A 27,127-nucleotide genomic window follows, 5' to 3' on the forward strand; every position below is an offset into this window, starting at 1 on the left:
TAGTACCCAGAGTTTGCCTGTCAGCATGGCCATTGTTAAGAATACTGGGAGTGGAAGGTCATACTTCCGAAAATTGCCAGGATTGGGAAACATTAATATAGGTGCAGAAACCACAAAACATTATTTAGTAACTTTTCTATATTTCAAAATACACAAAAATGATTGTTCGTATTTAATGGAATTAAAATTGAAAAAAGTTTTCTTTTACCATGTAACACCACTACAGTCTTGCCTTAAAGCTGCAATTCTTAGGACTCTTTTGAATACATATGCTTAAAACAGTTATATTTAAGGCTTATTTTAATCTTTCATCTACTGTTGGTTTTGGGAAACAGCTTCTTGTTTATTTATGTATTTATTTCTTAAATGTATACATATTTATAACTCTACAAGTAGCAGAACTACTGCCTTCCCAGGGAACACTTTTCCACTAGAATATGGAAAGCAATTTTGATAATATGAACTGATCTCCTTCCCAGTGCTTCATATTAAAAGAATCAATCAACAGGAATAAAAGCTTCATTCTTATAAATCATAAGAATTCGGGTATATCCAAAGGCAAGGCATTTGAGCAAGGAATGTAATAAGAAAGAGTAAAATACAAAATTACAAGAAAATCTTTTACAAGTAAAATACTCTTTCAGCTTTTAATTAACATTCAGTTGAATCTGTAGGCCAGTAATAGAAAGCATTGGAAGGAAATCCTCAGTAGCCAAGTTTAAAGACAATATAGGCACAGATAACGATGTTTGGATAAAAATGCTGCAGAATAGATTGCACCAAAATTTGGAAGAAAAATATTAGAAAATGCTTTCAACTCAACCAGAAAAGCTTAAGGATACCAGTTAGCTAGCACTGCTATTTTGAATGAGTGAATTTAGTTAGAAGATTTGAATAAGATTTTAATTATGATTAATACTATTCCTACATGGCAATTTAAAAGATGCTGCTGGATTTAGAAGATGGCAAATAAATGATCCATTTTCATACCTTCATCTCTTCTTCCATTTCAGAAAGCTTCCGTTCAAGGGCCCGTTTTTCCTGTTCAGGAAATATTTTCCTAGTGATCATCTTTCATTTGAAAAAGTGAAATCTCATAGGCTTAAGGATTTTCAAACACAATATAGTCCTACTCCAAGGCAAAAATCCTCTGTACCATATAATACCCCTTTCTTAACTCTTATTCCCATTATCCTTTCTTGTTTCTTTCAACCCCAACTTTGAACAGACACCTCACTGACAGATAGTTTTTTGTACTTAGATTAACAAAAACAACATTGCAAAGGGCCAAATTCTTGCCCCAAACAACTAGATATTTTATTTAAATAATGGGAGCTATGCACTGGAGATATCATTCCATAATAAACAATACCAAAACCAGTGATAGACCCAAGAACCAACATCCATCTTTTTTTTTAAGAGAATAGCAGCAAAAAAGAAAGGTGGATAGAATTAATTTATGGCCCATAGAGTTTTTCATGTCATTTTGGTAAGATTGGATATTAGGCACACTACAAGACTATTAAAAGTCTTGTGTACTGACAGGCCTTGGAAGAAACAGAACTTTGCTACTGATTAGGCTTGATAATGATTATGTAACATATATTAAGCATATGTTTAACTGTTGATCTGAACAACAGATAGTTCTTGATTTACGACCACAATTAGGACAAGTAATTCTGGTCATAAGTCAAGTCACCAGGATGCAAATCCAGCTTAAGCAACAAAAATTGGCAAAAAAATATATATCAGAAATTGTGATCACCTGTCCATGGGATACTGCAATTGGTTGTAAATGCCAAATAGTCAAATTGTGATCATGTAACTGGGAAGGGAGTGATGGTTGTAATTTTCTAATTCAGGTGATAACTGAAATTTTCAGAGCTGTTGTTAAATAGTTGTTAAATGAGGACTACCTGTATGTTGAAAAAGTTTTTTCAAACTATTATCCTCAAAAGTAATCCTTTCAAGTAATTGGAATATCAGATATTAACATTGTACTTCAACATATTTTTAACAATTTTGAAACAACAAATTATTCTTACTTCAGGTTTTCAAAATCAAAATGAAATCAATAAATACTCTATTTATTATATAGCATTAACTGCCATACAATGAGAGCTATGTCTAAGTCATATATAGTATTAGATTTATCATACTGCAAAATCCAGGCAGTTTTAATGAACTCTTTAAAAAATAAAGTGCTTTAAAGTTAATAAAAATATTGGTAAGCTAGCCTGAGAGCTTATTGTCTAAGCATAAGTGTCGACTATTATTTTTTGTGGGCAGGCCCTATTCTTCACCACCCCAAACTGATTAGGAAAGCAATATCCAGCCTTCGTACCATCTATTCGATTACAAGTAGCATACTGCATCTTTTGTTGCTATAAGCAGTATTGTCAAACTCATTTGTTGAATTTCACTTCATTGCACACAATCACCTCCACTCCAATTAGCTACTGTGTCTGAGGCAGGCCCTGGGCTACCTATCCCCCTCCCCAGAAGGTAGGAACCAGAGGTGGTATTCAGCAGGTTCTGATCAGTTCTGGAGAACTGGTAGTGGAAATTTTGAGTAGTTTGGAGAACCAATAAATACCACCTCTGACTGGAAATTTTACAGTCTCCTTCCCCTGCCACACCCAACAAGACACGCCCACAGAACCAGTAGTAAAAAAAAAAAAAATGAATTCACCACTGATAGGAACCTGAGATTTTTTCCACCCTTAATTTTATTCTACCTGATCTTTTCCTTAGTTCTACTCTATTCATCTGCTTTAGGATTTATGTCTAAATCCTTGGCAATTATGAATAAGGGTAGAAAAGGAGCCAAAGAAAAGAATGAGTCAGATTGCTCGACTGGTGATACTCTGGACCTTTTCTTTAACAATTTAACTGGTGTATCAGTGAAAAGCTGAAACTTTTTTTTTTTACAAGTTCACCAATTAGCTAAAGAAATGATAGATTTTCCCTTCACCACCTTTTCTGGACAAGGTGAAATTTATTAGGGCTCTACCAGTTTCCCCTTCTAGTCAAGCGGCAAGAATGGAAAAATGGTCCCTCCTTTCCTTCTCCACTATTGGTCACACCATATAGGAAGGGAGAATAGAAGGATGAGTTGGTAGCAGATGCTTCCATAAAATGGGACAGAACACCATGTTGTCAACATAGAACAAAGGACTGAAATCCAGAAACCAATTTCTTAAGCTGTCTTCATTTCCAGACAGTTTACAGAGAGGAGCCAAATAGCTTAAGAGAAAATTTGGAGAATTCAATAAATAACTACAGGAGCCAGATATTATCCAAAAATAGTTGGATGTTTTTGGAATCTTTTGCTAGGAAAAGAATAATCTTTCTGTTTTGCTGTTTGGTTTTCAAAATATTTATACAATCCAAGTAGATTCTGACAACCCATAAAGACATACCCTTTTTTCCATCTCAAGCATACTTGAACGATCTGAAGTTTTCTCCTGTTTCTGCTATTTAAAACAAACAAACAAAACACTTCATTAGAAAGTAATAATTATTACAGTATTGTTTAAAACAACAATCAAGTATTTATTAGAAATCCAGAGCATACACAGATTATTGCACTCTGTGTTTTTTCAGCTACTATTAATTCTCTTATCAACAATAATAAACCTTTTTTTTCCCAGTACATCCTTGATTTCCCTGTTTCTTCACCTGAGATAGTTTGTCCATTTTTGACTTAACATCTGTGAGTTCTGACTGGGCATCTTGCAGTTTAGATTTCAGTTTCTGATTTTCAGACAGGGCACTCTCATAGAGCTAAACAGAAAAAACAAAAACAAAAGTGGAATTATACCTCAATATTGGATAATATTCCATCTACTGAACAATCGGTGGTGGCATACTGGAGAATGATGATTTACAAGACTTGCTATTTCAGATCTTTTAGAACAGCAAGTTTTACTGCAGCTCAATTAATTTTCAGCCAACATCAGCTAACTGCATAATTTCATGAGAACCTGGCATCACTCCAGGCACATCCTTTTAGTTCATGTGGAATGAAAGCATGGCTTAAAAGTACTTTTCATAGTACACTTTAAATGTTACCAGATAAAATTCAGTTTAAAGTGATTATTTGCACATTATTTCATATACCATTTTGGCTATTGATCCTCCAAGTAAACTAAATACATGCTCAAATATATGCTCAAACTTGGAAACTTCTTTAAAAAAATTACGTTATATTCAAATTTTAGACTAATGTTTCCTTATTCCATACAAAGGGAACTGAATCAAAGTCAACAATTCCATGGAAAAGACAAACATAGGAATGCAAATACAGTTATTTGTATAACACTTCATTAAGCTTGTTTGAAGCTGGATTTCAACATAGTTTTCTTGATATATTTCTATTTTTGTCTTTTATTGGGGCTTTAAATCTGTATTACTTCATGATTTCCAGCTACATTTGAAACTGCTTTGTATTAACTGATAAAAAGAAAACAGTGGGTTTTAAAGAAGGGCTCAACATGGGAGCTGGATATGGCTTGCAAACATCCTTTTCACAATTCCCAAAGACCTCCAAGCGGATAAGCTAAATACACTGCTCAAAAAAATAAAGGGAACACTTAAACAACACAATGTAACTCCAAGTCAATCACACTTCTGTGAAATCAAACTGTCCACTTAGGTAGCAACACTGATTGACAATTTCACATGCTGTTGTGCAAATGGAATAGACAACAGGTGGAAAGCATAGGCAGTTAGCAAGACATCCCCAATAAAGGAGTGGTTCTGCAGGTGGTGACCACAGACCACTTCTCAGTTCCTATGCTTTCTGGCTGATGGTTTGGTCACTTTTGAATGCTGGCGGTGCTTTCACTCTAGTGGTAGCATGAGACGGAGTCTACAACCCACACAAGTGGCTCAGGTAGTACAGCTCATCCAGGATGGCACATCAATGCAAGCTGTGGCAAGAAGGTTTGCTGTGTCTGTCAGTGTAGTGTCCAGAGCATGGAGGCGCTACCAGGAGACAGGCCAGTACATCAGGAGACACGGAGAAGGCCTTAGGAGGGCAACAACCCAGCATCAGGACCGCTACCTCCACCTTTGTGCAAGAAGGGACAGGAGGAGCACTGCCAGAGCCCTGCAAAATGACCTCCAGCGGGCCACAAATGTGCATGTGGCTGCTCAAACGGTCAGAAACAGACTCCATGAGGGTGGTATGAGGGCCTAACATCCACAGGTGGGGGTTGTGCTTATAGCCCAACACCATGCAGGACGTTTGGCATTTTCCAGAGAACACCAAGATTGGCAAATTTGCCACTGGCGCCCTGTGCTCTTCACAGATGAAAGCAGGTTCACACTGAGCACATGTGACAGACGTGACAGGGTCTGGAGACGCCGTGGAGACCGTTCTGCTGCCTGCAACATCCTCCAGCACAACCGGTTTGGCAGTGGGTCAGTAATGGTGTGGGGTGGCATTTCTTTAGGGGGCTGCACATCCCTCCATGTGCTCGCCAGAGGTAGCCTGACTGCCATTAGGTACCGAGATGAGATCCTCAGACCCCTTGCGAGACCATACGCTGGTGCGGTTGGCCCTGGGTTCCTCCTAATGCAAGACAATGCTAGACCTCATGTGTCTGGAGTGTGTCAGCAGTTCCTGCAAGACGAAGGCATTGATGCTATGGACTGGCCTGCCCGTTCCCCAGACCTGAATCCAATTGAGCACATCTGGGACATCATGTCTTGCTCCATCCACCAACACCACGTTCCATCACAGACTGTCCAGGAGTTGGGGGATGCTTTAGTCCAGGTATGGGAGGAGATCCCTCAGGAGACCATCCGCCACATCAGGAGCATGCCCAGGCATTGTAGGGAGGTCATACAGGCACGTGGAGGCCACACACACTACTGAGCTTCATTTTGACTTGTTTTAAGGACATTACATCAAAGTTGGATCAGCCTGTAGTGTTTTTTTCCACTTTAATTTTGAGTCTAACTAACTCCAAATCCAGACCTCCATGGTTTGCTAAATTTGATTTCCATTGATAATTTTTGTGTGATTTTGTTGTCAGCACATTCAACTATGTAATGAACAAAGTATTTAATGAGAATATTTCATTCATTCAGATCTAGGATGTCTTATTTTTGTGTTCCCTTTATTTTTTGTGAGCAGTGTATATTGTATTTTGCTTTGGAAAAGGTTAAGAGGAAAATAGGCTCTTAAAACTCTGATTCTCTATTTAAATCTCTTTATCACCTGCCTCCCATGGTACCTGATCCCTTTGGCATGTGGCTAGTGAAATAATTAAAGAAAAAGAAAAGAAAAAATTCAGCAATGGCCTACCTTTTTATAATCCTTGCTACTATCATCTTCTGTTCTGTTGCTGAGAGCAGCTCTTCTGGTATAGGCACTGCTGCGGGCTGAGGGTCGATCACCATAGGTATCACTAGTGCCAGTACTTGAACTTGCTGAATCCAGCCTGAAGTTAGATATGGTTTAAAGCAGCTTCATTCACTTTCAAAACCATTTACATCTTATAGAAGAGACCCCCAATACAATGATAAAAGAATTACAAACTACTAAAAATATTTACCTGTAACCTAACAGGGATAGAAGTGAAAGAAAGAAATGTTCATTCAAAACTGACAGAAGAATATAATATTTGAAAGACAAAGGAATTAAGATGACAGGTGACCATACTGCTCAGATAAAAGATGATAGTCTTGAAAATAAATACAGTCCTCAACTTATGACCACAACTGAGCTCAAAATTTCTGTTGTTGAGTGAGATATTTGTTGAGTGAGTTTTGCCTCATTTTAAAACCTTTCTTGCCACAGTTGTTAAGTGAATCACCTCAGTTGATAAGCCACAGTTGTTAAGGGAATCTGGCTTCCCCATTAATTTTGCTTGTCAAAAAGTTGCAAAAGGTGATCACATTACTTTAGGACACAGCAATGGTCATAAGTATGAGTCAGTTGCCAAGCACCTGAATTTTAATCACATGATCATGGGGATGCTACAAAGGTCAGAAGTGTGAAAAAGATCATAAGTTTGAAAATGATCATAAGTCACTTTTTTCAGTGTTGTTGTAACTTTGAATGGTCACTAAATGAACTGTTGTAAATCAAGGACTTGCCTATAGTTCCACAAGCAGTTAAGAAGAGGCAATTATTTGGAAAACAGATAGATAGATAGATAGATAGATAGATAGATAGATAGATAGATAGATAGATAGATAGACAGATAGACAGACAGATCAGACAGATCAGACAGACAAACAGACAGACAGACAGACAGACAGACGCTCTAACAAAAGCATGAATTCTGAAAATCTTACCTGGAGAGTCTTTCATGCTGTAAACAGAGATAAAAGAAGCTCAGATTAGCAATAACAATAATAATTTTAGCAATATAGTTGGAAATATGACGATTATGAAAGTAAATGACAAACAACATAAATCGAGCAGGGCAATAACTCTGGAACTTATTTAGAAACTCTTTGAACTATTTAAAAATATTGCAGTCTAAGAGTTAGAATATATCTATTAAATATACCAATAATAGCAGATATTTCTGGCAACATCACGATAACTCTGGTTATACTAAAGTATCAACATGAACTTTAAAGGAAGTGTTTATATGAAACATATTTATATTAAATAAATGCAGAAGTGCAGTATTAACTGAAGATCTTTTTAAAGGTTGAAACTCATTCTTATACAGTATAACTAATTAACATAGACAGTCTTATATTTAGGCATTTGTCATTTACTACAGAAGAATGAAACACATATTCACATTCAGATAAGTACACTATTCTTTCTGGAGATCTAATGCCAAATATTTTTCCTTAAAAAATTCTATCAAAAGAGTATAACTGTCAAACTAAGTTTGTTTTCACATTAATTATATAAATGACTACAGAAAAATCTGTAAGCATTTATCTACAGCAGGGGTCCCCAACCGCCGGTCCGCGGACCGGTACCGGGCCGCGGAACAAGCCTTACCGGGCCGCTGGTTGCTGGCGCCGCCATCTTTTTGGTAAAAAGCAATTTTTCAAAAAGATGGCGGCGCAAGCGCTCAGTGAGCTTTTCCGGTAGAAAGCCATTTCTACCCGAAAAAGCTCACCGAGCGTTAGCCATTTTTTTTTATGAAAAATCACTTCGTGACGTCACCGGAAGTGATTTTTCAAAAAAGATGGCGGCGTCGAAAAGGTTGGGGATCCCTGATCTACAGGATAAATATTTATGCACATGCAGAGATATTTAACTATATAAACTGAAAAACAGCATTTTATCTTTACTGATTAATTCTGAGATTCTATTTCTATTAGTTCTTTAATGTTGTAACTTTTTAAAATCAGAATTTACTTTGATTTTATTTTTTCAATATCAATCTTAAACAAATCATGTGCTCTCTATTTTATATGGAAAATGTACTACAGTTAATATTAACCTAAATAATGTTTATCACATTCTGATGTGCAGCTGCTGTTATTTGTTCTCAACTATGAAACAGAACTTTTAAAATTTCTTTACATACTACAAAATTAAAACTAAAGAAAAATCTGCTCCAAATCAAACTGAGCAACCTAGAAACCAAATTAAACTAGATAATCTAGGCTTTAGGATTCAAGGCCACATTAGCTTTCTAAATTTCATACTCATAACTTAAACTTATGAAGTAAATTATTTAGAAGAAAAACCTCATTTTATGACAATTTTAAAAGTCATATTTATTTTAACAAGGAAATGGTTTTCTGGCCATCAACATTTCATTATCCAACATTTAGATATTTTCCTGACAATGGCTCTAACAAAGTTTTGCTGCTTAGAATAACTTACTACAGTTCACCATTATTTTATATGTATCATAGGCCAAAGTTTCTTTTGCCAAAAATAGAGAAATATGGAAGTATATGAAAATTCATACCTACACTTAATAAAATAAATAAAATTAATTTTAACGAAAGCTTTTCATAATATGTCAAATATGGAGATAATCCACTTAAAGTATTACAATGTAAGTACTTATGTTCTACAAAGCAATAGCATCTAAACATCCTTGTTTGGGCTTGCAAGTTAAGCAGGACTGAGGCTGGTTAGGACTTGATTGGGAGACCACAATAGAATTCATTTCTAGCTGTTAACTACACTGGAAAGTAAAAAAAAAATATCCTGTAAGAATTCAGCAGGAAATGATTTCTGTTATACATAAAATTGTATGGATAGGACCATGTAACCGTCAATCAAGCACCACTGGGGAGATTTTACTTAGAATACTTTCAAACAGAAAATTTGTCAAAAGAGGAAGCCCAATTCCAATCAAAGTACTGAGGCAGGCTAGTTTTCTCTAATAACATTGCTATGAAGGAAGTATCTTCTCTGTGTAAATATGCAGCATTCATCTATTTAAGAAGGGTACACTGCAAGGATTGTATTTCCTTGAAAGGAAGACAACCCTGCATTTCCAACAGCTTTCCTGTTTATTCTTTTATCAGTACATCTCCTATTTTAAAGACAAACTGAGGAAAATATTAATCTTTCTAGTAGACAAAGTTGGTATATTGTTCTCAGGCATAACATGTATTCAAATATAAATGTAAAAAAGTGTGTGTGAGTGTATTTGTGTGCATAATTTATAACTTTCATGATTGAGGAATAGAAGATATGGTATCTTTCACCAGTAGAATCTTACTGAAAACATATGTCCAGTTTTACATTTTAATTAAATACTTTTTGAGTATTACATGACAATAGAGTTTAGACACAGTACAAAGAGAAATCAGTACCAGGGAATGGTACAGTTACAGCAAACAGAATGAAATAATTTCTTAAAGCAAGGGGTATAATGCTGACCACACTTTTCAGGAATTATCTTCACTGAAGCAGAAAGAATTATAACTCAAGCTTTTGCCAAGTTAGTCAAGTGAATAAAAAACCTGAGTACATCACAGGAGATTATTTGACCTTTCCTTTAGTACCCATTGGAAAGCTCCAACCTCTTCTGTACTTATAATCCTTACCAGTACTTGGTTTGTTTGCATCCCACATAAACCACAAATGCGTAACAATTTTTTTTTTTAATCGAAAGCTGAGACAAGAGTGAGCTTCTGTGTTGTAGGCTGTTTTTTTAAAAAAGCAAGTCCTGATTTAATGCAGCATTGTTAAGCAGTGGTGGGATTCAAATTTTTTTACTACTGTTCTGTGGGCATGGCTTGGTGGGCATGGCAAGGGAAGGATACTATAAAATCTCCATTCCCACCCCACTCCAGGGAAAGGATACTGCAAAATCCCCATTCCCTCCCTACTAACCTGCTTTCCAGCTCCGTTCTCCTACGCAGGGCAACCAAAGAAGACCCAGCTGATCAGTTGGGACGGGAGGCAAAGAATAGATGGGAGCGGGGCCAGTCAGAGGTGGTATTTGCCGGTTCTCCAAACTACTCAAAATTTCCACTATCGGTTCTCCAGAACCTGTCAGAACCTACTGAATACCACCTCTGTTGTTAAGGGATGCATTTTAACCAAAATTGCAAAGCAGCTTGCATGATATAGCCAGCAAAATTGCTTACAGGTTTTTTCAAAGGAAAAAAAAGCAAATATTAATTTGGTATGGCAATTAGAATGTTATGTAAAGAAAACAGACTTTTCATTATTTGTTTTGGTACCTTCAAATCAGTGTAATTTCTGACAAATGTTTGGACAAGTTTTCTTGACAAAATTTCAGAAGTGGTTTACCATTGCTTCCTTCCTAGGACTGAGAGGTAATGACTGACCCAAAGTCACCCTGGCTTCAGGCATAAGTGGAACTAGAAGTCACACTCTTCCAGTTGTTAGCCTGAGACCTTTAATCAGTAGGATAGACAATGACATAAGGCTGCTATAATTATAGAAGTGTACCATGGATGATGGTCCACAAACTGTAATTGGTACAGCTCTCTCTGTATTTAGGCTATTAATAGAGTTGAAAGGGAACCTTGCAAATCAGACCATAGCATAACAGAAACAATATGTATTTCTTTGTACATTAGTGGCTTCCACATCTCTCTGTAAGAGTAGATGCAGGAAACAAAGAGAGCAAATGTGTCAAACACTTAGCTAATAACCGAGAGTTTATATTTTGTTTCCTGGATAGAAAGCTGCCGCAAAACCAAAAGAGAAGCAACAGTTTAAAAGCAGTAACTCAGCCAATCTACAGAATACTAAGAAGAGCCCCTGAGATAATTTTCCCAAACTCTTTTTGGCTGACCCAACTGTGAGCTTGTGGCAGTAGTGAAATAAAGAAAACTGAACAAATGAAACTGCATTGCTATGTGTTTTTTACTTTCATTGTGCTTCCTTTATTTCTGTTTTTAATAAAAAGGAACAGGACTAGATACTGGAAATTATTCTGCAATGTTGACAACAAAGGGATTGTAAAGAGCCAGGAAAAACATACTGTTTTGATTGTAGATATGTGTAGGATTATGGAACATTACAAACTTACTTTTAAAATTCAAAAGCATTCACAGATGGCATATGTGTAATTAAAAGCATGTTCTTGAAATTTTTACAAGAATGCAATTTTGAAATGGGGAACTAGGACATAAATAGCCATTTATTCCCCCCCACATGAAGAAAAAACTTCATTAAATTGGCTTCAATTATTTACTTCAGTTACCAGTACTTAATCCAAAAAAGGAACAGGGAAAGGAGAAGACTCTAATATTTATATTTCCAGTACAATTTCCAACAGCTGGGTTCAAAGATTACAAAAATATTTTAAACTCTGTAGCAGAATTTCTTTTTTATCATAGTGTTCTAAATATTGTGCCCAAGTATTGTGCTCCAATGCAGAAATAGCATACTCATTTATGTTAGAGTTGAAATTGCCTAGAATTTGCCAGCAGCATACTGGGAATTGAAATCCATATGTCAAAGTTACCATATTTGAGAAACACCATTTTCAAGTTGACCTGCTTTTTCTCAAGTTCTTGTTATATTTTTGTGTGTACGCTAAATGCATTTTAAGTAATTTAAGTAAGCAGTAATTTAGTGTGTTACTTTAAAAAGCCTTGAAAAACTCGAAAGGCAAAAGGATGATTTAAACATATTCTTATTTTACTATTAATGTGCAATTTCTATTGCTATTAGGAAATTATTTTCTAATTCAACACTTTTCAGTTAAACATGAAAAAACATGAAATATGTCATAACTTTTCTACAATATTCTGTCATTAGTAATAAAAAATCTTAGCAGGAAAATATGAATTGGAAAACATCAAGGAAGGAACAATTAAGTACATGATTGTTAACATAATTATGCACAATTGTTCCTTCTTTGAGATTTTCCAACTCATATTTTCTTGCTAAGATTCACCTTTTACTCCTAATGATTATGCTGGCGATAGTATATGATTTATTATATAATTTTAACTTCTATTGGCACTTAATTAACTAATAGTTTTAAATCCCAATAAATCAAGCCCAATATGGATTTAACATCTAATAAATAACTAGGTAATCAGATTCAAATCTGATGAATAAGACCATCTAAATTTATATAACAATGTTATAGCTGTGCTTATTTTTCCCATTTTATTCTCCTGGGGGTCTGAATTCAATGAGCATACATGCTATGAAAACTGGGCCTTCTCCCTTAAATGCTATTTAGTGTTAACATCTGAGAAATGCAAAATAGACAACACCCAAATTGCTGCCCACACCTGGAAATTGTTCCCTGAGGATAGGATAAGCATATAAAAATATACAGCAAAAGAAATCTCCGATTAATGGAGCCTAGTTCGCTTCCTTAATTAGTTCTAGTTTATTTAGTCTTTATTCTCTCTTCTGAAGCCAAAAAGAATGTTTTTACTGAAAAAGCTGGAAAACGTTGTCAGATGTTATGATTAGCAATCATACAGCTGAACTCTTTATTATGTTGTTTCATATTTGCTTTCAAGGAAAGGGCTATGCATTATAGCCCTGACCTGAAGATTATTTTTCTGTTCACAGTTGAATTCTAATAACTATGAAGGACTAGGCACAATATGTGTATTTTTCAATTCTGAGTGGCTGGAATCTGTTTTCTTAAACAGATTAAGGGAAGGAAGCCTTAAAGGTCTTCTCTTACTTCTTGATTTTTGCAGTTAACATCTTCTAGAAATGAAACTGCATTCAATATATGCCTTCGATTAACGTTATTGGTATTGTTGCTATTGTGTCTTACATCTGACCTTCCCTTGTGCAAATGATTAGGCACAGGAACAGACAGGTCTTTCATTTCACACAGAACAGCTGTTCATATAATTCTAATACGGTATTTATGGAAGTAATATAAAGTGTTTTTAACATCAATAATGTACCATATTTATGAATGTGGATTTGTATAAGAAAAAAAGAGAAGATGACCAATTTTAAAATAGCAAACAAGTTCTAGCATTGTTCTATCATTTCAAGAGTAAAAGTGGAATATAGTTAAGTATAGCATAAGGTGGCTATTGAAAAATGACTATTATGTATGGAAGATATTTACTGTTTAAACTTTTCACCACTAACTGGAACAGTTGTCATAGAAAGTAAACACTTAATACAAAGTAAATTATAAGAATAAGACAAGTTCTCATTAATGATTCTTAAATGTTCACAAACATTTTGAGAGCCAGATTGGTTTAGTGGTTAAGGTACCAAGCTAGAAACTAGGAGAATGTGAGTTAAAATTCTGCCTTAGGTATGAAAGTTAGCTGGGTGACTTTGGGTTAAAGTCATCCAGCTGGCTTTCATACAAACCTATGATTTAATACTTGGCTGGCTTTTGTACCTAAACTATGAGTTAAGGTTCAGGTAGCAAGTTAATCAGTCAATTCCTGTCACAAATAGATCAGCACTTAGTTGATTTGAAAAAAAAGCAAACCCTACACTTGCGGGAAAATGCTATGATGAACATTAAAGAAAAGGATTCATGAATATTTCTACTTAACTTTAGTTTTCATATATTAGATTTCTGTTTGTGCAATCTACATGTTTAATGCATGAGCCACAATTAAACACTGGGAAAGTTACATTTCAAAGTTGGTGTAGTACTGCGTCCAGTTTTGGTCATCACAATACAAAATAGATACTGAGACTAGAAAGGTTGCAGAGAAGATCAATAAAGATGATTAGGGTACTGGAGGCTAAAACATATGAAGAACAGGAATAGGGTATATCTAGTTTAATGAAAAGAAGGACTAGGGATGACATGATAGTAGTGTTCCAATATCTAAAGTGCTGCCGCAAAGAAGAAGGGTCAACCTATTCTCCAAAGTAGCTGAAAGCAGAACAAGAAAGAATGAATGGAAACTAATCAAGGAGAGAACCAACCTAGAAATAAGGAGAAATTACCTGACTGTTGAACATTTAATCAGTGGAATGGTTTACCTTCAGAAATTGTAGGTGCTCCATCACTGGAGGTTTTTAAGAAGATATTGGACAACCATTTGTCTGAAATGATATAGAGTTTCCTGCTTGAGCAGTGGATTGGACTAAAATACCTCAAAGGTTCCTTCCAACTTTTATTCTGTTATTTTCTTACTTATTGGGTTTGTATGGCTACTCAACTCAAAACTATGTGATTTCGTAGCCCATACAGCAAGAACAAACAGAAAAAAAAAACCATACAGCATTAAAAAGGCAATACAACATAAAAATAGAAACTAAGCACAAAAGTTAAATAACAAAAATAGGATTCAATTTACTAGAACTCAGATGCCTTGAAGACGCCAGAAGCTTAATGGCTATTCTAAAGGCAAACAAAATTTGGACCTGTTATATATCAAAGGAAAGATCATTCCACAGGGATAGTTACAGAAAAGTCATATAGTATTTCCTAGATCCCATGAGATGGCAAAGTTTAAAAGAGGGAACTGGAGAACACCCCCCTATGGAAACACATTGGCAGCAAATATTCTATAATAACTAACAACTATAATAACTAATAACTATGAATCACACCAAGGAGCCTACTGTGAGCCAGTACAGCTTGCAGACTGGTGGTGTTACATGGGCACGATGAGCTATGTCCATTGCTATCTACACTGCTGCATTATGAACCACATGAAGTTTCTGGATGGTCTTCAGAGGCAGCCCCACATAGAGACCATTGCAATACTACTTTGCGAAGTCACTAAGATATGAATGATTATGAGCAAGGCCTACCAGTCCAGAAATAAGTACAAGTGGCGCGCCAAAAGCAATTGTAAAATGTTCTCCTTGGCCACAGTTGTCCACCTACTCTTCAAGTAGAAGCTGTGTATCCAGGAGAATCCTCATATGTACATCGTCAGAACAGGGCAGTGTCATTCTATCCAGAACTAAAGATGGAAATTCTCTAGTTCCCAGATCAAGGGAATCCAGAATCCATGGCCACTCAGTTTTGGCAGGGTTGAGCCACAACCTCTTTTATCATTTCTAGCTATCATACCCATCAGATATTAGGACACAATCTCCTCAGCTTCATTTAAATAGTTGGCAACAGAGATGTCATTTGCAACTGGGTGTCATCAGCATATTAATGATATATCACATCGTACTGATGGATGACCTCAACAGGTGGCTACGTGTAGATATAAAAAGGAGGGGGAGAAGGTAGAGCCCTGTGACAGCCCACAAAGCAGGGTGGTGGTGGTGGTGGGGGGAATAACCTTGAAAATTCCTCTCCCACCAAGGCAGACTGGGCCTTGAAGAAGGAGAACCAATGCAAAATGTTGTCCACCACTCTCAGTCCTTGATCCAGAGGTACACTATGGGTTAGGCTGATGGTATAAAGGCCACCTAGGATCAAGAAGGCCCAGGATTAATGCCTCACTCCCATTCTAAGCTTGCAATAGCTCATCAACAAGCATGACCAAACCCATTTCAGTACTATGTCCTGGTTGAATCTCAACTGGAAAGATGGTCTGCTTCCTCCAAGGCCCTCTGAAGTTGGCTGAGGCCAACTGAAGAGATTGTGGGAATCTGGATGAAAATTATCCAGATTAACTTAGTCCAAGGGTGATCTCTTGAAGAAGGGGTATACTGCCATTTCTTCCAGAGCTAGCAGAACCATTCCCTCCACTCCAAAAGGCATTTACCACTACTTGGATCCATTCACATGTGGATTCTTGGAGGCCTCAATCTACCATGAGGGACATGGATCTAATATACATGGCAGACACATATCTCCAAAGTTCCTGTCCATTTCCTCAAGACTAACAGACATGAACTCATTCTAGAAGACTGTGCTTCGGTCACCTCCGTAGGATTCAAACTTAGAGTGAAACCGAGCAAACGATGAGAAAAGCTCCACAGTGAACCTGCAATTGCTCCACCAATTCTTCCTGATCCAGAAGAGCCTGCTCACTGACACTCAAAGACATAGTAAGGTGGAAAATAAGATTCCAAGAAAAGTTCTTACTGGCAGTCTTCACTTAATTGGGATCATAATTTTTGTTGCTAAGTGAAGCAGCCATTAAATAAAACATCACATGACTAGACCATTTAGTGATGGGATTTCCAACAGTCATTTCCTGTTTGTGGTTGTTAAGATGAAAACCTCATGCTTCTCCTGCTCTGCCCTAAAGTGCGCTGCCCTACTGAGCTTCATTTTTTGTCATCCACCTATCTCCCCATCTTTGCATTTTTGGCGACCTTGCTCTCCCTCACCCTAGCCATCCTGCACTGGGCCACTGCTGCTGTCCCCAGCTGCCCTTCACCATCTTTTTCTTCCCTCTGCTGACGCGGCACACCTGTTGGCCATGTGGTGGACATATGTATTCAGCAGCTGCTTTGGCTGGGTGCACTTTGTCAGCAGTGGGACAAAAATGGCAAAGGGCATTGGGGAGTCAGAGATGGTGGAATGCAGGGTGGAAGAGTGCAGGTCAGTGTACAAGGTGGCCAAAAGGCCAGAGATGGGGGAGGTGGGTAGTGGAGGCAGTTGAAGTGCACCTGCAATTGTAAATGCCAAGCACCTAAATTTTGATCATGTGAACACAGTGATGATTCAACAGTCATAAGTTCAAAGACCAATTCTAAATACCATTTGTTCAGTGCTTTGAATGGTCACTGAATAGATGTTTAAGAAATGACTACTTGTACTTGCATCTGTTTGGATTTGCTCCCTGTAGAATGCCAATGGCATTGATTGATTCTCTTGTAGGCCCTCTGAAAACCAGGGAACCTCTGTGTACAGAGACAATTCTCAGGACAATCTGTTGCCATAGCCTCTTTCCAAGTGGTGACAAGCCTCAACTGAACTGTATATATAAATCTCAAGAAAAAAATCTAAAATCTCTCTGTGGCCAAAAAGGGATAGGCTATTTCACTTCAAATGTACTAAATTGAATCCCAAATCCTAGAGCTACACATTTTGATTTATTGCTTCATTTCATGTCTATCAGTAAAACTTTAGACTTTGCTTCTTTGTGGATTTTGCTATGGTATGAAAACTCTAAAATTCTAGTTTTCTCTGTTGTGAAAGAAATGTCTCTGAAAGTTAGTTGTCTGCTTGTTCATTCTACAGCTGAACACTGTGTATAACAAATCATTTCCATTGACACTCTGAACTTCTGTTTCATCTTTCTCTCGTTAATTTGACTATGTTACTTTCTAAAGCCATTATTTTATCCTATTGAAACAAACATGGTACTCTCGCAATTCCTTGCCTCTCATTGCAATAATATGCTAAATTGTCACTGATAACTCATTTTTATTTGATGCTCTCTGTGTTAATTTCAGATATTCTTTGGGCCATGTTCCCCATAAACTGTCAATTGCTCATTATTCGTTTGCCCTTATGTCATAAGTCTTGAACAGTAATATATTCTATAGTATTGAATGGTCATTGTAGTTTTTGTAGTTCCATGTTTAGATTTCCAGAATGCATCAGCCTGTTTTAATAGTTTGGTGCTGCGGTAGGCTCCAGAGCTTGGCAACAATATGGAAGTGGTTTACCATTGCCTTCTGGGAGGTTTCTTTTCAACATTCCAGTCTTGCTAATGTTCCTTAAATTCTCATGTACTGCATCTAAATACTAATCAGAGTAGACCCTGCTCAGCTTTCATGATTAGCTAAAGGCAGTTAGGTGCTGCTATCTACACTGGCCCTAATCTAACAAAAATACTGAAAGAAATGTTTCCCCAGCTATCAATCCCATAAAAGTTAAAAATTTAAAAGCTACATTGCAAAAATATAGTCCTAGAGCAAATAGCTTCAGATGACTCAAGCAAATGAACAGAGTTATAAGGGAAAACTAAAGATGCAATCAAGTTAAATCTCATGAAGGCACAAATGACCAGTCACAAATTGTTCTACCTTGGATACATTATTCAAAGACTCAACTCTCTGGAAAAGGGTCTAATGGTGGGGAAAGTAGAAGGAAAAAGAACAGCAACAAGGTGAATGGATTCAGTTGCAGTAGCAATGGGTGCAACACTAAACGATCTGAAAGACCAGATTAGGATAGATCATCATGGAGGAAATCTATCTATAAAGTCGCTAGGGGTAAAGGACCAATTCATAACAGCAGAGTAAATGGTCACTTGATTTGTGTGTTAGGGAAGTCAAAAAGAATAAAAAAAAGAGAGAGAATGAGGCCAAAACCCCAAACCAAAGACATTCATTTTTAGTTTCTTTGCAATTATTAACTGTACTGTTTATTTTACACAATTTTCCAATCTATAATTGGTTTATGTTTAAATGTATTCTGCAATTATGCAAATCAATTTAATTTTAAAATTAAAGTGTCTAAATAGGATTGACATAGTTCTTCTATGTTGTAATTATATAGAAGCAAGAAAACTACAAAAAAGCAAAAGAGGATAAGCATGTAGCTGAAGGGTGTCTTTCTAAGTTGTTTACCATTTGGTGTAACAAAAGACTGGTTTATTTCTTTAACAATGAATGTTGATGAGCCTCTTAATTGAAAGAAGAAGAAAAATGCCTCATTAAGCAATCAACTGAATAGAGAGTATAGATATCGTCATTTTACATGGTTTCACTGCTTTTCAAACTGGAAGATATTAATACTCTCGGTATTGCTATTGAAGGGAAGAAGAAGAAGAACAGCAAGAAAATTGAATGCAAAGGGATGAGACACAAGAAGGCAGGAAGAAAATGCAAGGTCAGTTCAGAAAGCTGGATTGAGGTAATGAAAACTACTAATGAGGCACAAAGAAGCAATGTGGACAGTTACAAATGGTAATAGAAATAATGGGATAGAAATTCCCGAGGATATTAACTAACAGCAAAAACAACCTGTGATCTTACAAGTTTAAAAAAATTGTTAACAATTATTATGATATTTTCTCCAGAGATAAATTCTTAGCCAAGAGAAACATTCTTCAGGACTTGAAGTTAAAGACAGTAATTCATATTTTCCATCAAATTTGCAAAACAAACAGAAGTAAACATATACGTCACAGCATTATAAAATAAGTATTAGATGTTAGTTTGCCTTTATTGGATTCTTTAGAATTGTTTTTAAATTTTCAGAATGTGATTGTACTGTATAAAAAGAAAATTGCCCACATCATCTTTAGCACAAGTAAATTTGAAGGGCACGTTTGGAAAAATGAGAAGATCTGGGATTCAGCATATCCAAAACTCCTTTCATTCACCCCAACACCATAGAAGCCCATAGATTTCTGCCATCACAACAAGTAGAACACTCCTGGTGGAGAGCAAAGTTCCAAGATTAAAGGAGTGTCCCATTTTTGGCACAGCAAATTTCTTTAATCTGGTACACCTATTGTATTCCTACTTTTTTTCTTTTAAAATTAAGACAATGTGGACACTACATATCTGTGGGAAGTTTGTAATAACTATTGCTATAGAGAAACATTTCAATTTGTTCAGTATTCCCTAGTGATATAAAGTACGGGTAATGTTTTAATCAACTAATATTACCTCGTCTCTTTTTACACTTCTGAGACCGAAAAAGAACAACTCAAGGAAATGTCTGAAGAATCTGAGTCCTCAAGTTTCTCTGTAACTTGCAAATGGGATTCTTGTCATTTGAAGAAATAATATGAAACAATGACAATTGCTGTATCCAGGCTATTTTAGAGTATTACACATCATATCATTCTATCAATACACCACCAAACTTTAAAATGGAATATTTAAGTATTTTGGACTTGAGAAACAAAGCAGTTTAACAAGCTGTTCAGGTTTTGTCTCATTTCTGTTTTAAAAAAAACCTATGTGCTGGTACAAAATATGTAGCTAATGCAATTTCTGATCTTTATGAAGAAATAGGAGGCAGTAACTACAGATAAAATTAAGAGGTTTTGTGTCGCTGAAGTCTCCTTCTATAATAGAGCCTTGTTAGGGCTTTTCCAAGATAAGTACTTCAGATCAGAAATGAACTATGCACTGAGACTACATTTAGGAAAGATATATGTAATGTGTAATTAAGACAAGCCCTTAGGAAGTTGAAATAAATATATAGAAATTAAGTGACTGCTTACTCTGAATGTCTTTGCAATCGGGGAAGGAGATGATGGGGGAGAATCAGACTGAGACTTTTTGCTTCGAGTATACTCCTTATTCCTGGTATACAAGGAAGACATGGTCCATTCAGGGTGGTAGCAAGGCAACTTTCAGTAGCAATAAGATAGTACTCCTCTGTCTCTGGCTGAAGATGTATAGTGATGTCTAAAGTAAGAAGAAACTGGTTTGATAATTACAGGGTTTTATCCATTCTTCAAAGTATTAAGTTTCTAAGCATCCAGATAATGCTTGTAAAAAACATATTACAGTCAGCAGTATTCCATAATTCTTTAATCATGGCAAGATAGAACCAGGGAGCTTCTGTAATCGTAGAGAGCCAACCTCAGAACTAAATCAGTCCTCAGATTTTCCAAAATATTTCTTGCTAAACAACAGTTTCCGTACAGCAAAGCCAGGATGTTTCCAGATAACCAAACAAAAGAAATCTGATCACAAAAATGACAACCCCTGAAGACTGGTCCATTTGTCCAGCTAGGAAGAGAGTTCCATGAAGAGCATTTTTAATCCACAGCATTTATGAGACAGATCTTCATTGCTGGAACTGAGCTGCATCATCAGTGAGAAAGTACAAATAAGGAAGGAATGCTGCTTCAGAAAAGGGCAATCCAGATGAAGCTGTGTTTTGTTCCGTCCTCCAAATCAGGAACGCCTTCACACACTTGTATCTTCCCTCCCCTTTTGCTATTTTCTGACATTCCAAATTCTTACTTGCTCAGTGAGGAATGCTGGAGGAAAGCCAAAGGCATAGATTCACTTTCAACTTGGGATTTGGACTGCTACTTGTATGAGAAAGAAAGCTATCGGTTCCAGAAACCCAGAAAGCTTCAAGGTAGACAACTCCACAGAATTCAGCAAACTTGTACAGTCTAAAATCTAGCCATTGTTTAATATAATTGTAAGAAGAGCTTGCTGCTTTTTCAAGATTTGTAACAGTTTAGAATCAACATTAGGTAGGTTAGGTACAAGGAGTGCAAAATTGAAGTCTCTTAAACATAGACTAAATGTTATTAACTGAAACAGATTAGCAGATTTACACAGGCAATATTAAAGTATATCTCTATATGGAACAAGTACACGTACTCTGTTAAACTAAGTAGCACAGTTCATAAAACAGATTTCTCAGAGTTATATATTTGCTAAATTAGTTTGGATGTCATCACTTTACTAAGAGATGCATATGAATACCATACTTATTCTAAGAAAACATTCTGAAATCCCCCACTTTGTGAACTCAACAACTTTGGTTTTTCAGAATTAAGAATATAGTGGCAGCAGGCAAATTCTGCTTGATAAATCCAGATTTAGTATTATTTAAAAGTAAGACTGATGAAATAATAAGACTTGTTAGCTGTTACTTACTCCCATCCTTTGAATTCAGTGATTCTGGTTTAACCATGTTTGGAATCAATCAATCAAGCAGATTACAAATTAAAAAATTTCACAAGTATTTTAAAAGGCTTTATTATTATTAAACTGCATGTAAAACAAGTATATGACAATCAAGTAGGCCTTACTTCTGCCTATTAGAAATTAGAACAATTACCATCGTTGTCACATTTTCTGCTAATCGGGAGAAAGTCAAAAATATAATAGAGAACAAGAGGTATGTTATTCCTACTTTGCTGGACTGGACATGAAGAGTAACAATACACTTTTGGCAGTGCAAATCTGCAAACCTGTCTATGACAGTGGGGGAAACTGAGACTTTACATCATATGTTCTTCAATGCCCCTTCCTTCATAACTCTGCTTATTAACAGAAGCCCCACCTGTTCTGATGAGGAGTTTATTCATTTTTTTACTTTCAGACTAGAAGGTTAACATCTCTAGGAGCATCACAAAATTTATTTTGGCTGCTATTGTTTTATGCTGCTTAATCCATTCCTAATGTTAAGGTCTTGTGACTATACCAAATTTTATTATGCTTTCTATACTGTACTGTATACATGCTTTAGCCTTCGTTGTATCTCACCACCAACTAACCACAATAAGGTTCTCCCTATGTGTGGATATATACACACTTCAACACATTGAATAATTTAGTAAAATTAATTTAATATTTTATTCATGAAGTAGGTTGATAATTTTATTAATCAGTTTTAAATATTAGATTTTTAGTATTCTGAATCTTGTATGTATAGTGTTTTGTAGTAGGAATCATTTTGTTTTTGTTAATCAATTAAAATGTCTATGTATTCGAATCTTGTAAACTTGTTACAAAAATGTAAATAATGCTGACCAATGACAATAATAAAGACAAAGAAGGAAAATACATTTTCTTGGGAAAAGCAGTATGCAATTCTCATAGAATTGTCTATTTACACTAAACTTGCTAGTGAAGGTCGATTTCTGTAAATCCATGTGATTGTCCCATATCTCAAAAAAAAAAAAAAAAAAAAAGTCTGAATGCACATTTGCTGATTCCTTTTTCTTTTTCCTTCATAATTGCCTAGCAAATGATAACAATTAAAAGCAAGCTACGATGCCAGCAAAGAGCATCAAACACCATTTTGAAGGAAGGCTCGCTTAACCCTCGTTAATAATCTCCTAATTATACACACACACAATCTTTTTAAACATTGTCAATATAACCAGAACAATAGAGTTATTCATAACCAGCAGTAGTTTAGCTTCTGCTAGAAGGTACTTAGTACAGTGGGAAGGGAGAGCAGAACTTGATATTTAAAGGGAAAACAAATTACACAATTCAAGTTCTGTGAGCCAGTTTTAAGATCCTGAACTTAACCAATTATGAACAAACATTCCAATTAAAAGTTTAAAAAAGAACTAAAATGGACACTTGAAGTGGAGGATTAAGGCTCACTGGTGCCCTTAGCACTGACAAATCTTGGTGCTCCCCTCCTTTGTACATACAAATCTTTTTACAAATCTTCATTTTTTCTGTCTTTCTCAACTTTGTGGTACCCCCTTTGGGCCTGGTGCTCTAAGCACGTGCTTAGTCTGCTTAATGGTTAATACACCACTGGACACTTGGCTACAAACTCAGAATTATTTCAACTGATTTTGCCTCTGTAAGTAGTACTCATAAACATATTCTCCCATTTTAATAATTTTTATCAGAATGCCACAATAAAAGATCAATCTTGGCATTGTTCTAAAAATGGCTATTAATAGAACATTTTTAAAAAAAGTTATGGCTTTTGTTTCAGCTCGTTATTCAAGTCTCTAAAATGGTATTTTCTCCCAAACCAAATAACAATACTTTAGTTCAACAAGAGCACTGCAGGGAGAGGAGAGTTGTCAGAAAGATATATTGCGTATTAATAACGATCTTTCTTCATTCTCAAGACATTCCCATTAGAAATGAAATTCATATTTCACATTTCCAGGAGTTATTAGTCACCTTTTGAAAATCTTTTGTAATAGGATGAATCATTCCTTTAGATTAGTTTAATAATTGGAAATTAATATGAACCAGAAATGTAGTACTGTACACTGGTACAATATACCTTAACAATTTCTTTCAATCTATTAAGTTATACTAATTTCAAATTCCAGAATTTCTTCAAGAAACCTATATTCTGCTAGTTTTCAAAACATCTTATAAGGCAGTCTATTCCATAACATATGGTCTATATTTCATGCTTGCCTCAAATTAATTCAGTAATTATCCAAGATTTAATCAACGGAAGAATTATCTTCCAGTTAGTTAAATTACATATCCCAGTGCATCAGACTAGAGGGTAGATCAAGGAGCATAACACTATTTTCTCTTTTACTTATTGCTCATCTCTGTCACTGATTAAGAGATAAGTAATGTTGAAAAGTTAAAAAAACTGGTAAGTCATCAAAAGAAAACTGGGTATTCTTTTTAGATTTTAATATGAAACCAAAATAGTTGAACCATTTGCCTCTCAATAGAGTTTTTAAATGCCTCAATATTAAGAATTTAGTCAGTGTCAGAACTCACAATATTCATAACCATTCAGTACAGCCTTTTGAGGAACCCCTTCTGATATTCAGAAAAATTAGGAGTATCAGTGCTTATAACATTAAGCTCCCCTTTTTTTATGTAGTTAGTATGTGCGATGGAAGGAAAATCAATGGAAAGCAGTTAGGGTAGCTTTATAATTCTACTTCCACAGTAGTTCTGTTCAGATAGTACAAAACCTGTGGGAGCTGGCTTGCATGAAATCTATTCTGCAGATATTTATACAAAATGCTGTTATCTGAGAGGCAGCTATCTCAAACCTTCACCTAGTGAACACTGTGGATTTCATAATACCTATATTGAGCTCATATATACCTAAGGTACTGTATCTGGCCAATTGCCAAGCTAAATAATTTCACCCATGAGCACAAACAATCACTTTAGCTATTTATAGCAAAATTAATCCCTTGCCATCTCTCCAGTTTAAAATGCACCATACATTTAAACAACATGATCTCCATTTTCTGCTATATTTCCAATACACAAAGTCCATACTGGCCTTAGGTTCCTTTAATTTTGTCTCCAATAACTGTGGATGCTCACTTGGTAACCTGGGGACAAGTCCCCTTTTCTCAGATCAGCCTAACTCAAAGAACTATCATGGGAAAAATGGGAGGAGGAAGTTATTGTGTAGCCACTTTGAGCTCCTGAATAAACGGAGAGATAAAATAGACAGATAAATAATCAAAAGTCAGCTGAGGAAATTTTGGGAATAACAAGTACGTTATTCCCATAATTTATATAACATTTGTTATTTCCTATAACAAGCATATTATAGGAAATAACAAACCACTTGGTATTTTGATTGAACATTCATTTCCTCTTTTACTTTAATTTCAAAGAAGTGCATGGATTCGTTCATAGTCAAAGTAACGCAATCTGCACAAAGCATGTAAACTCTGAGCTACTTTACAGTTTGCAAAATTATGACAAGTCTTTAGAAACAAAGTTAGGAGACGGGAAGTCCAAAAGTTCAAGGAAGAACTACTATGTCTGTGATCGTGACATGACATATGATTATTGGAGGGAGGAAGAAGGGCTAAAAAACTAATAAACCCCAAAAATAGAAGAAGGAATGTAGTATCTTAATAAAGTGTATTGCTTGTTTTGAATAGGAACATTGTACACTATAACTTTTTATTTCAACCTCCACTTTCAACTTACTGTTTAATCTTCTCTAACATGCAGAATCCTATCACTTCAGAAAACTGCTGCTTTTGAAAAACTTTCATATGGCTAGAAGTCATACTTGGCAAATCAACATTTTTTTGCTACTGATGAACCACCCCAATCTATTCCAGGTGTTGAAAACTAGGGGGGGGGGGGGGGGGGGGGGGGGGGGGGGGGGGGGGGGGGGGGGGGGGGGGGGGGGGGGGGGAAAGGAACTTATCGCAGTAACAACAAAATAAAAGAAACTACCAGAACTGGCTGGTAGTTAATTCCTAAACACCCATTGGAACAGAAGATCTTCAGAGATTTGCAAAAGGGATTGCATGCAATTCTGGAAGGATGATATTCCACTGCATGGGAGTTGCCACTAAAAAGCACTCTACCTTATACTGAAGACTATATACTGTGAAAAGGTTTCGTGTTGTCAGATAGAGAGAAATTGGCTCTAGTCTAAACTAAGCTGATGCAAAAACAATGCAGCTACTTCCTGTAAAAGAAAACAAGCAAAGTTGTTTGCCTGCAATGAACTGAGTAATGAATGCTGCTCTAACACCAAGCAACAAGTTCTCTTAATGGGAGGATCCCTTTCAGCATTTAAACACACAGGAATTTACATGTCCATTCAGACATCTGCCTTCACTGACTGGCAGTCAAGGTTTTTTTTTTTTTTTTTTTTTTCTGTTGCACGTATTAAGGGTCACATAAATTCCTATGAATTAGTACTGTCAAATAAAATGACTTTTCACTTTTTTAGTTAGCCAAATGTTTCAAGTCTCATTTAGTTTATCCATAACTCTGGTTAGGAAGACAAACAGAAAGGCAGAAATCCACAAGAACGACAACTTTCTTTCATCCCCCACAAGCCATAATCTTGGCACATTTGGGAGTTTAATCACATTTAAAGGGAAGTTTTAGAAACAAACAAATTAATGTAAATACTGTGTAAGTGGCTAAAGAGAACAGTATGTACATGCAACAAAAATAGCAATAAGCTAAAAAAATGAGGAAAGAAGATCCATTCCGACTTGAAGGCCATTTCCTAGGCTTCAAGCCAAGATATACACGCTAGAGAGCCCACTTTTCATTCAAAGACTGTTATAAACAGAGAAACTAAGGAAGAGCATTTGGTGTATTAGCATTTGATCATAGCAAAATCCATGACTTTAAAATTATAGTGTACTGAAAGTGTTTAAAATACAAACGTAATTTTTGTAGGCTTTTTGTGACCTAAGACCCAATAACATCTGAAACAGAAAGCAGATACTTCTTAACAAATCCAGACTTAGGTGACATTGTAAAAACTGTATTTTATGCTATATTTGTTGGAAAAATGATGTTGGTGAAAGTTAACATACCTTTCTATAAAGTCGCTTAGCATGCAAGTAAATTATCCATGCAAAAAAAAAAAAATCTAATTAAAAAACCAGACCACAGGAAAGCAGAGGTTATCATAGGCAACAAATTCATGACATTTATTTCTAAGTTACTGTAAAGAAACAATAACTCTACTATGCTAAAGATATTATG

The 27,127-nt window shown here is 35.9% G+C and overlaps 1 protein-coding gene across 7 annotated transcripts in view; it reads right to left on the minus strand.

Moving 5' to 3' along the window:
• The window catches only part of PPP1R12B (protein phosphatase 1 regulatory subunit 12B), a 109,829-nt gene that overhangs the window by 17,466 nt on the left and 65,236 nt on the right, over nucleotides 1-27,127 (minus strand). For 4 of the 7 annotated variants that reach the window (XM_087962440.1, XM_087962439.1, XM_087962436.1 and 1 more), the window contains 5 exons: nucleotides 7,312-7,328; nucleotides 6,317-6,452; nucleotides 3,682-3,786; nucleotides 3,423-3,476; nucleotides 991-1,041 (listed from right to left, as the gene is read on the minus strand). In XM_087962440.1, the coding sequence (XP_087818566.1) occupies nucleotides 991-1,041; nucleotides 3,423-3,476; nucleotides 3,682-3,786; nucleotides 6,317-6,452; nucleotides 7,312-7,328 (363 nt within the window). Of the gene's footprint in view, nucleotides 1-990; nucleotides 1,042-3,422; nucleotides 3,477-3,681; nucleotides 3,787-6,316; nucleotides 6,453-7,311; nucleotides 7,329-20,436; nucleotides 21,132-27,127 lie in introns of those variants that run through there. The other 3 variants (XM_087962438.1, XM_087962435.1, XM_087962441.1) reach the window with 2 other exon arrangements.

Source organism: Notechis scutatus, chromosome 3 (assembly GCF_049901735.1).
Source record: "Notechis scutatus isolate UNSWTSFEM ecotype Mainland chromosome 3, rNotScu1.2, whole genome shotgun sequence".
Taxonomy (NCBI): domain Eukaryota; kingdom Metazoa; phylum Chordata; class Lepidosauria; order Squamata; family Elapidae; genus Notechis; species Notechis scutatus.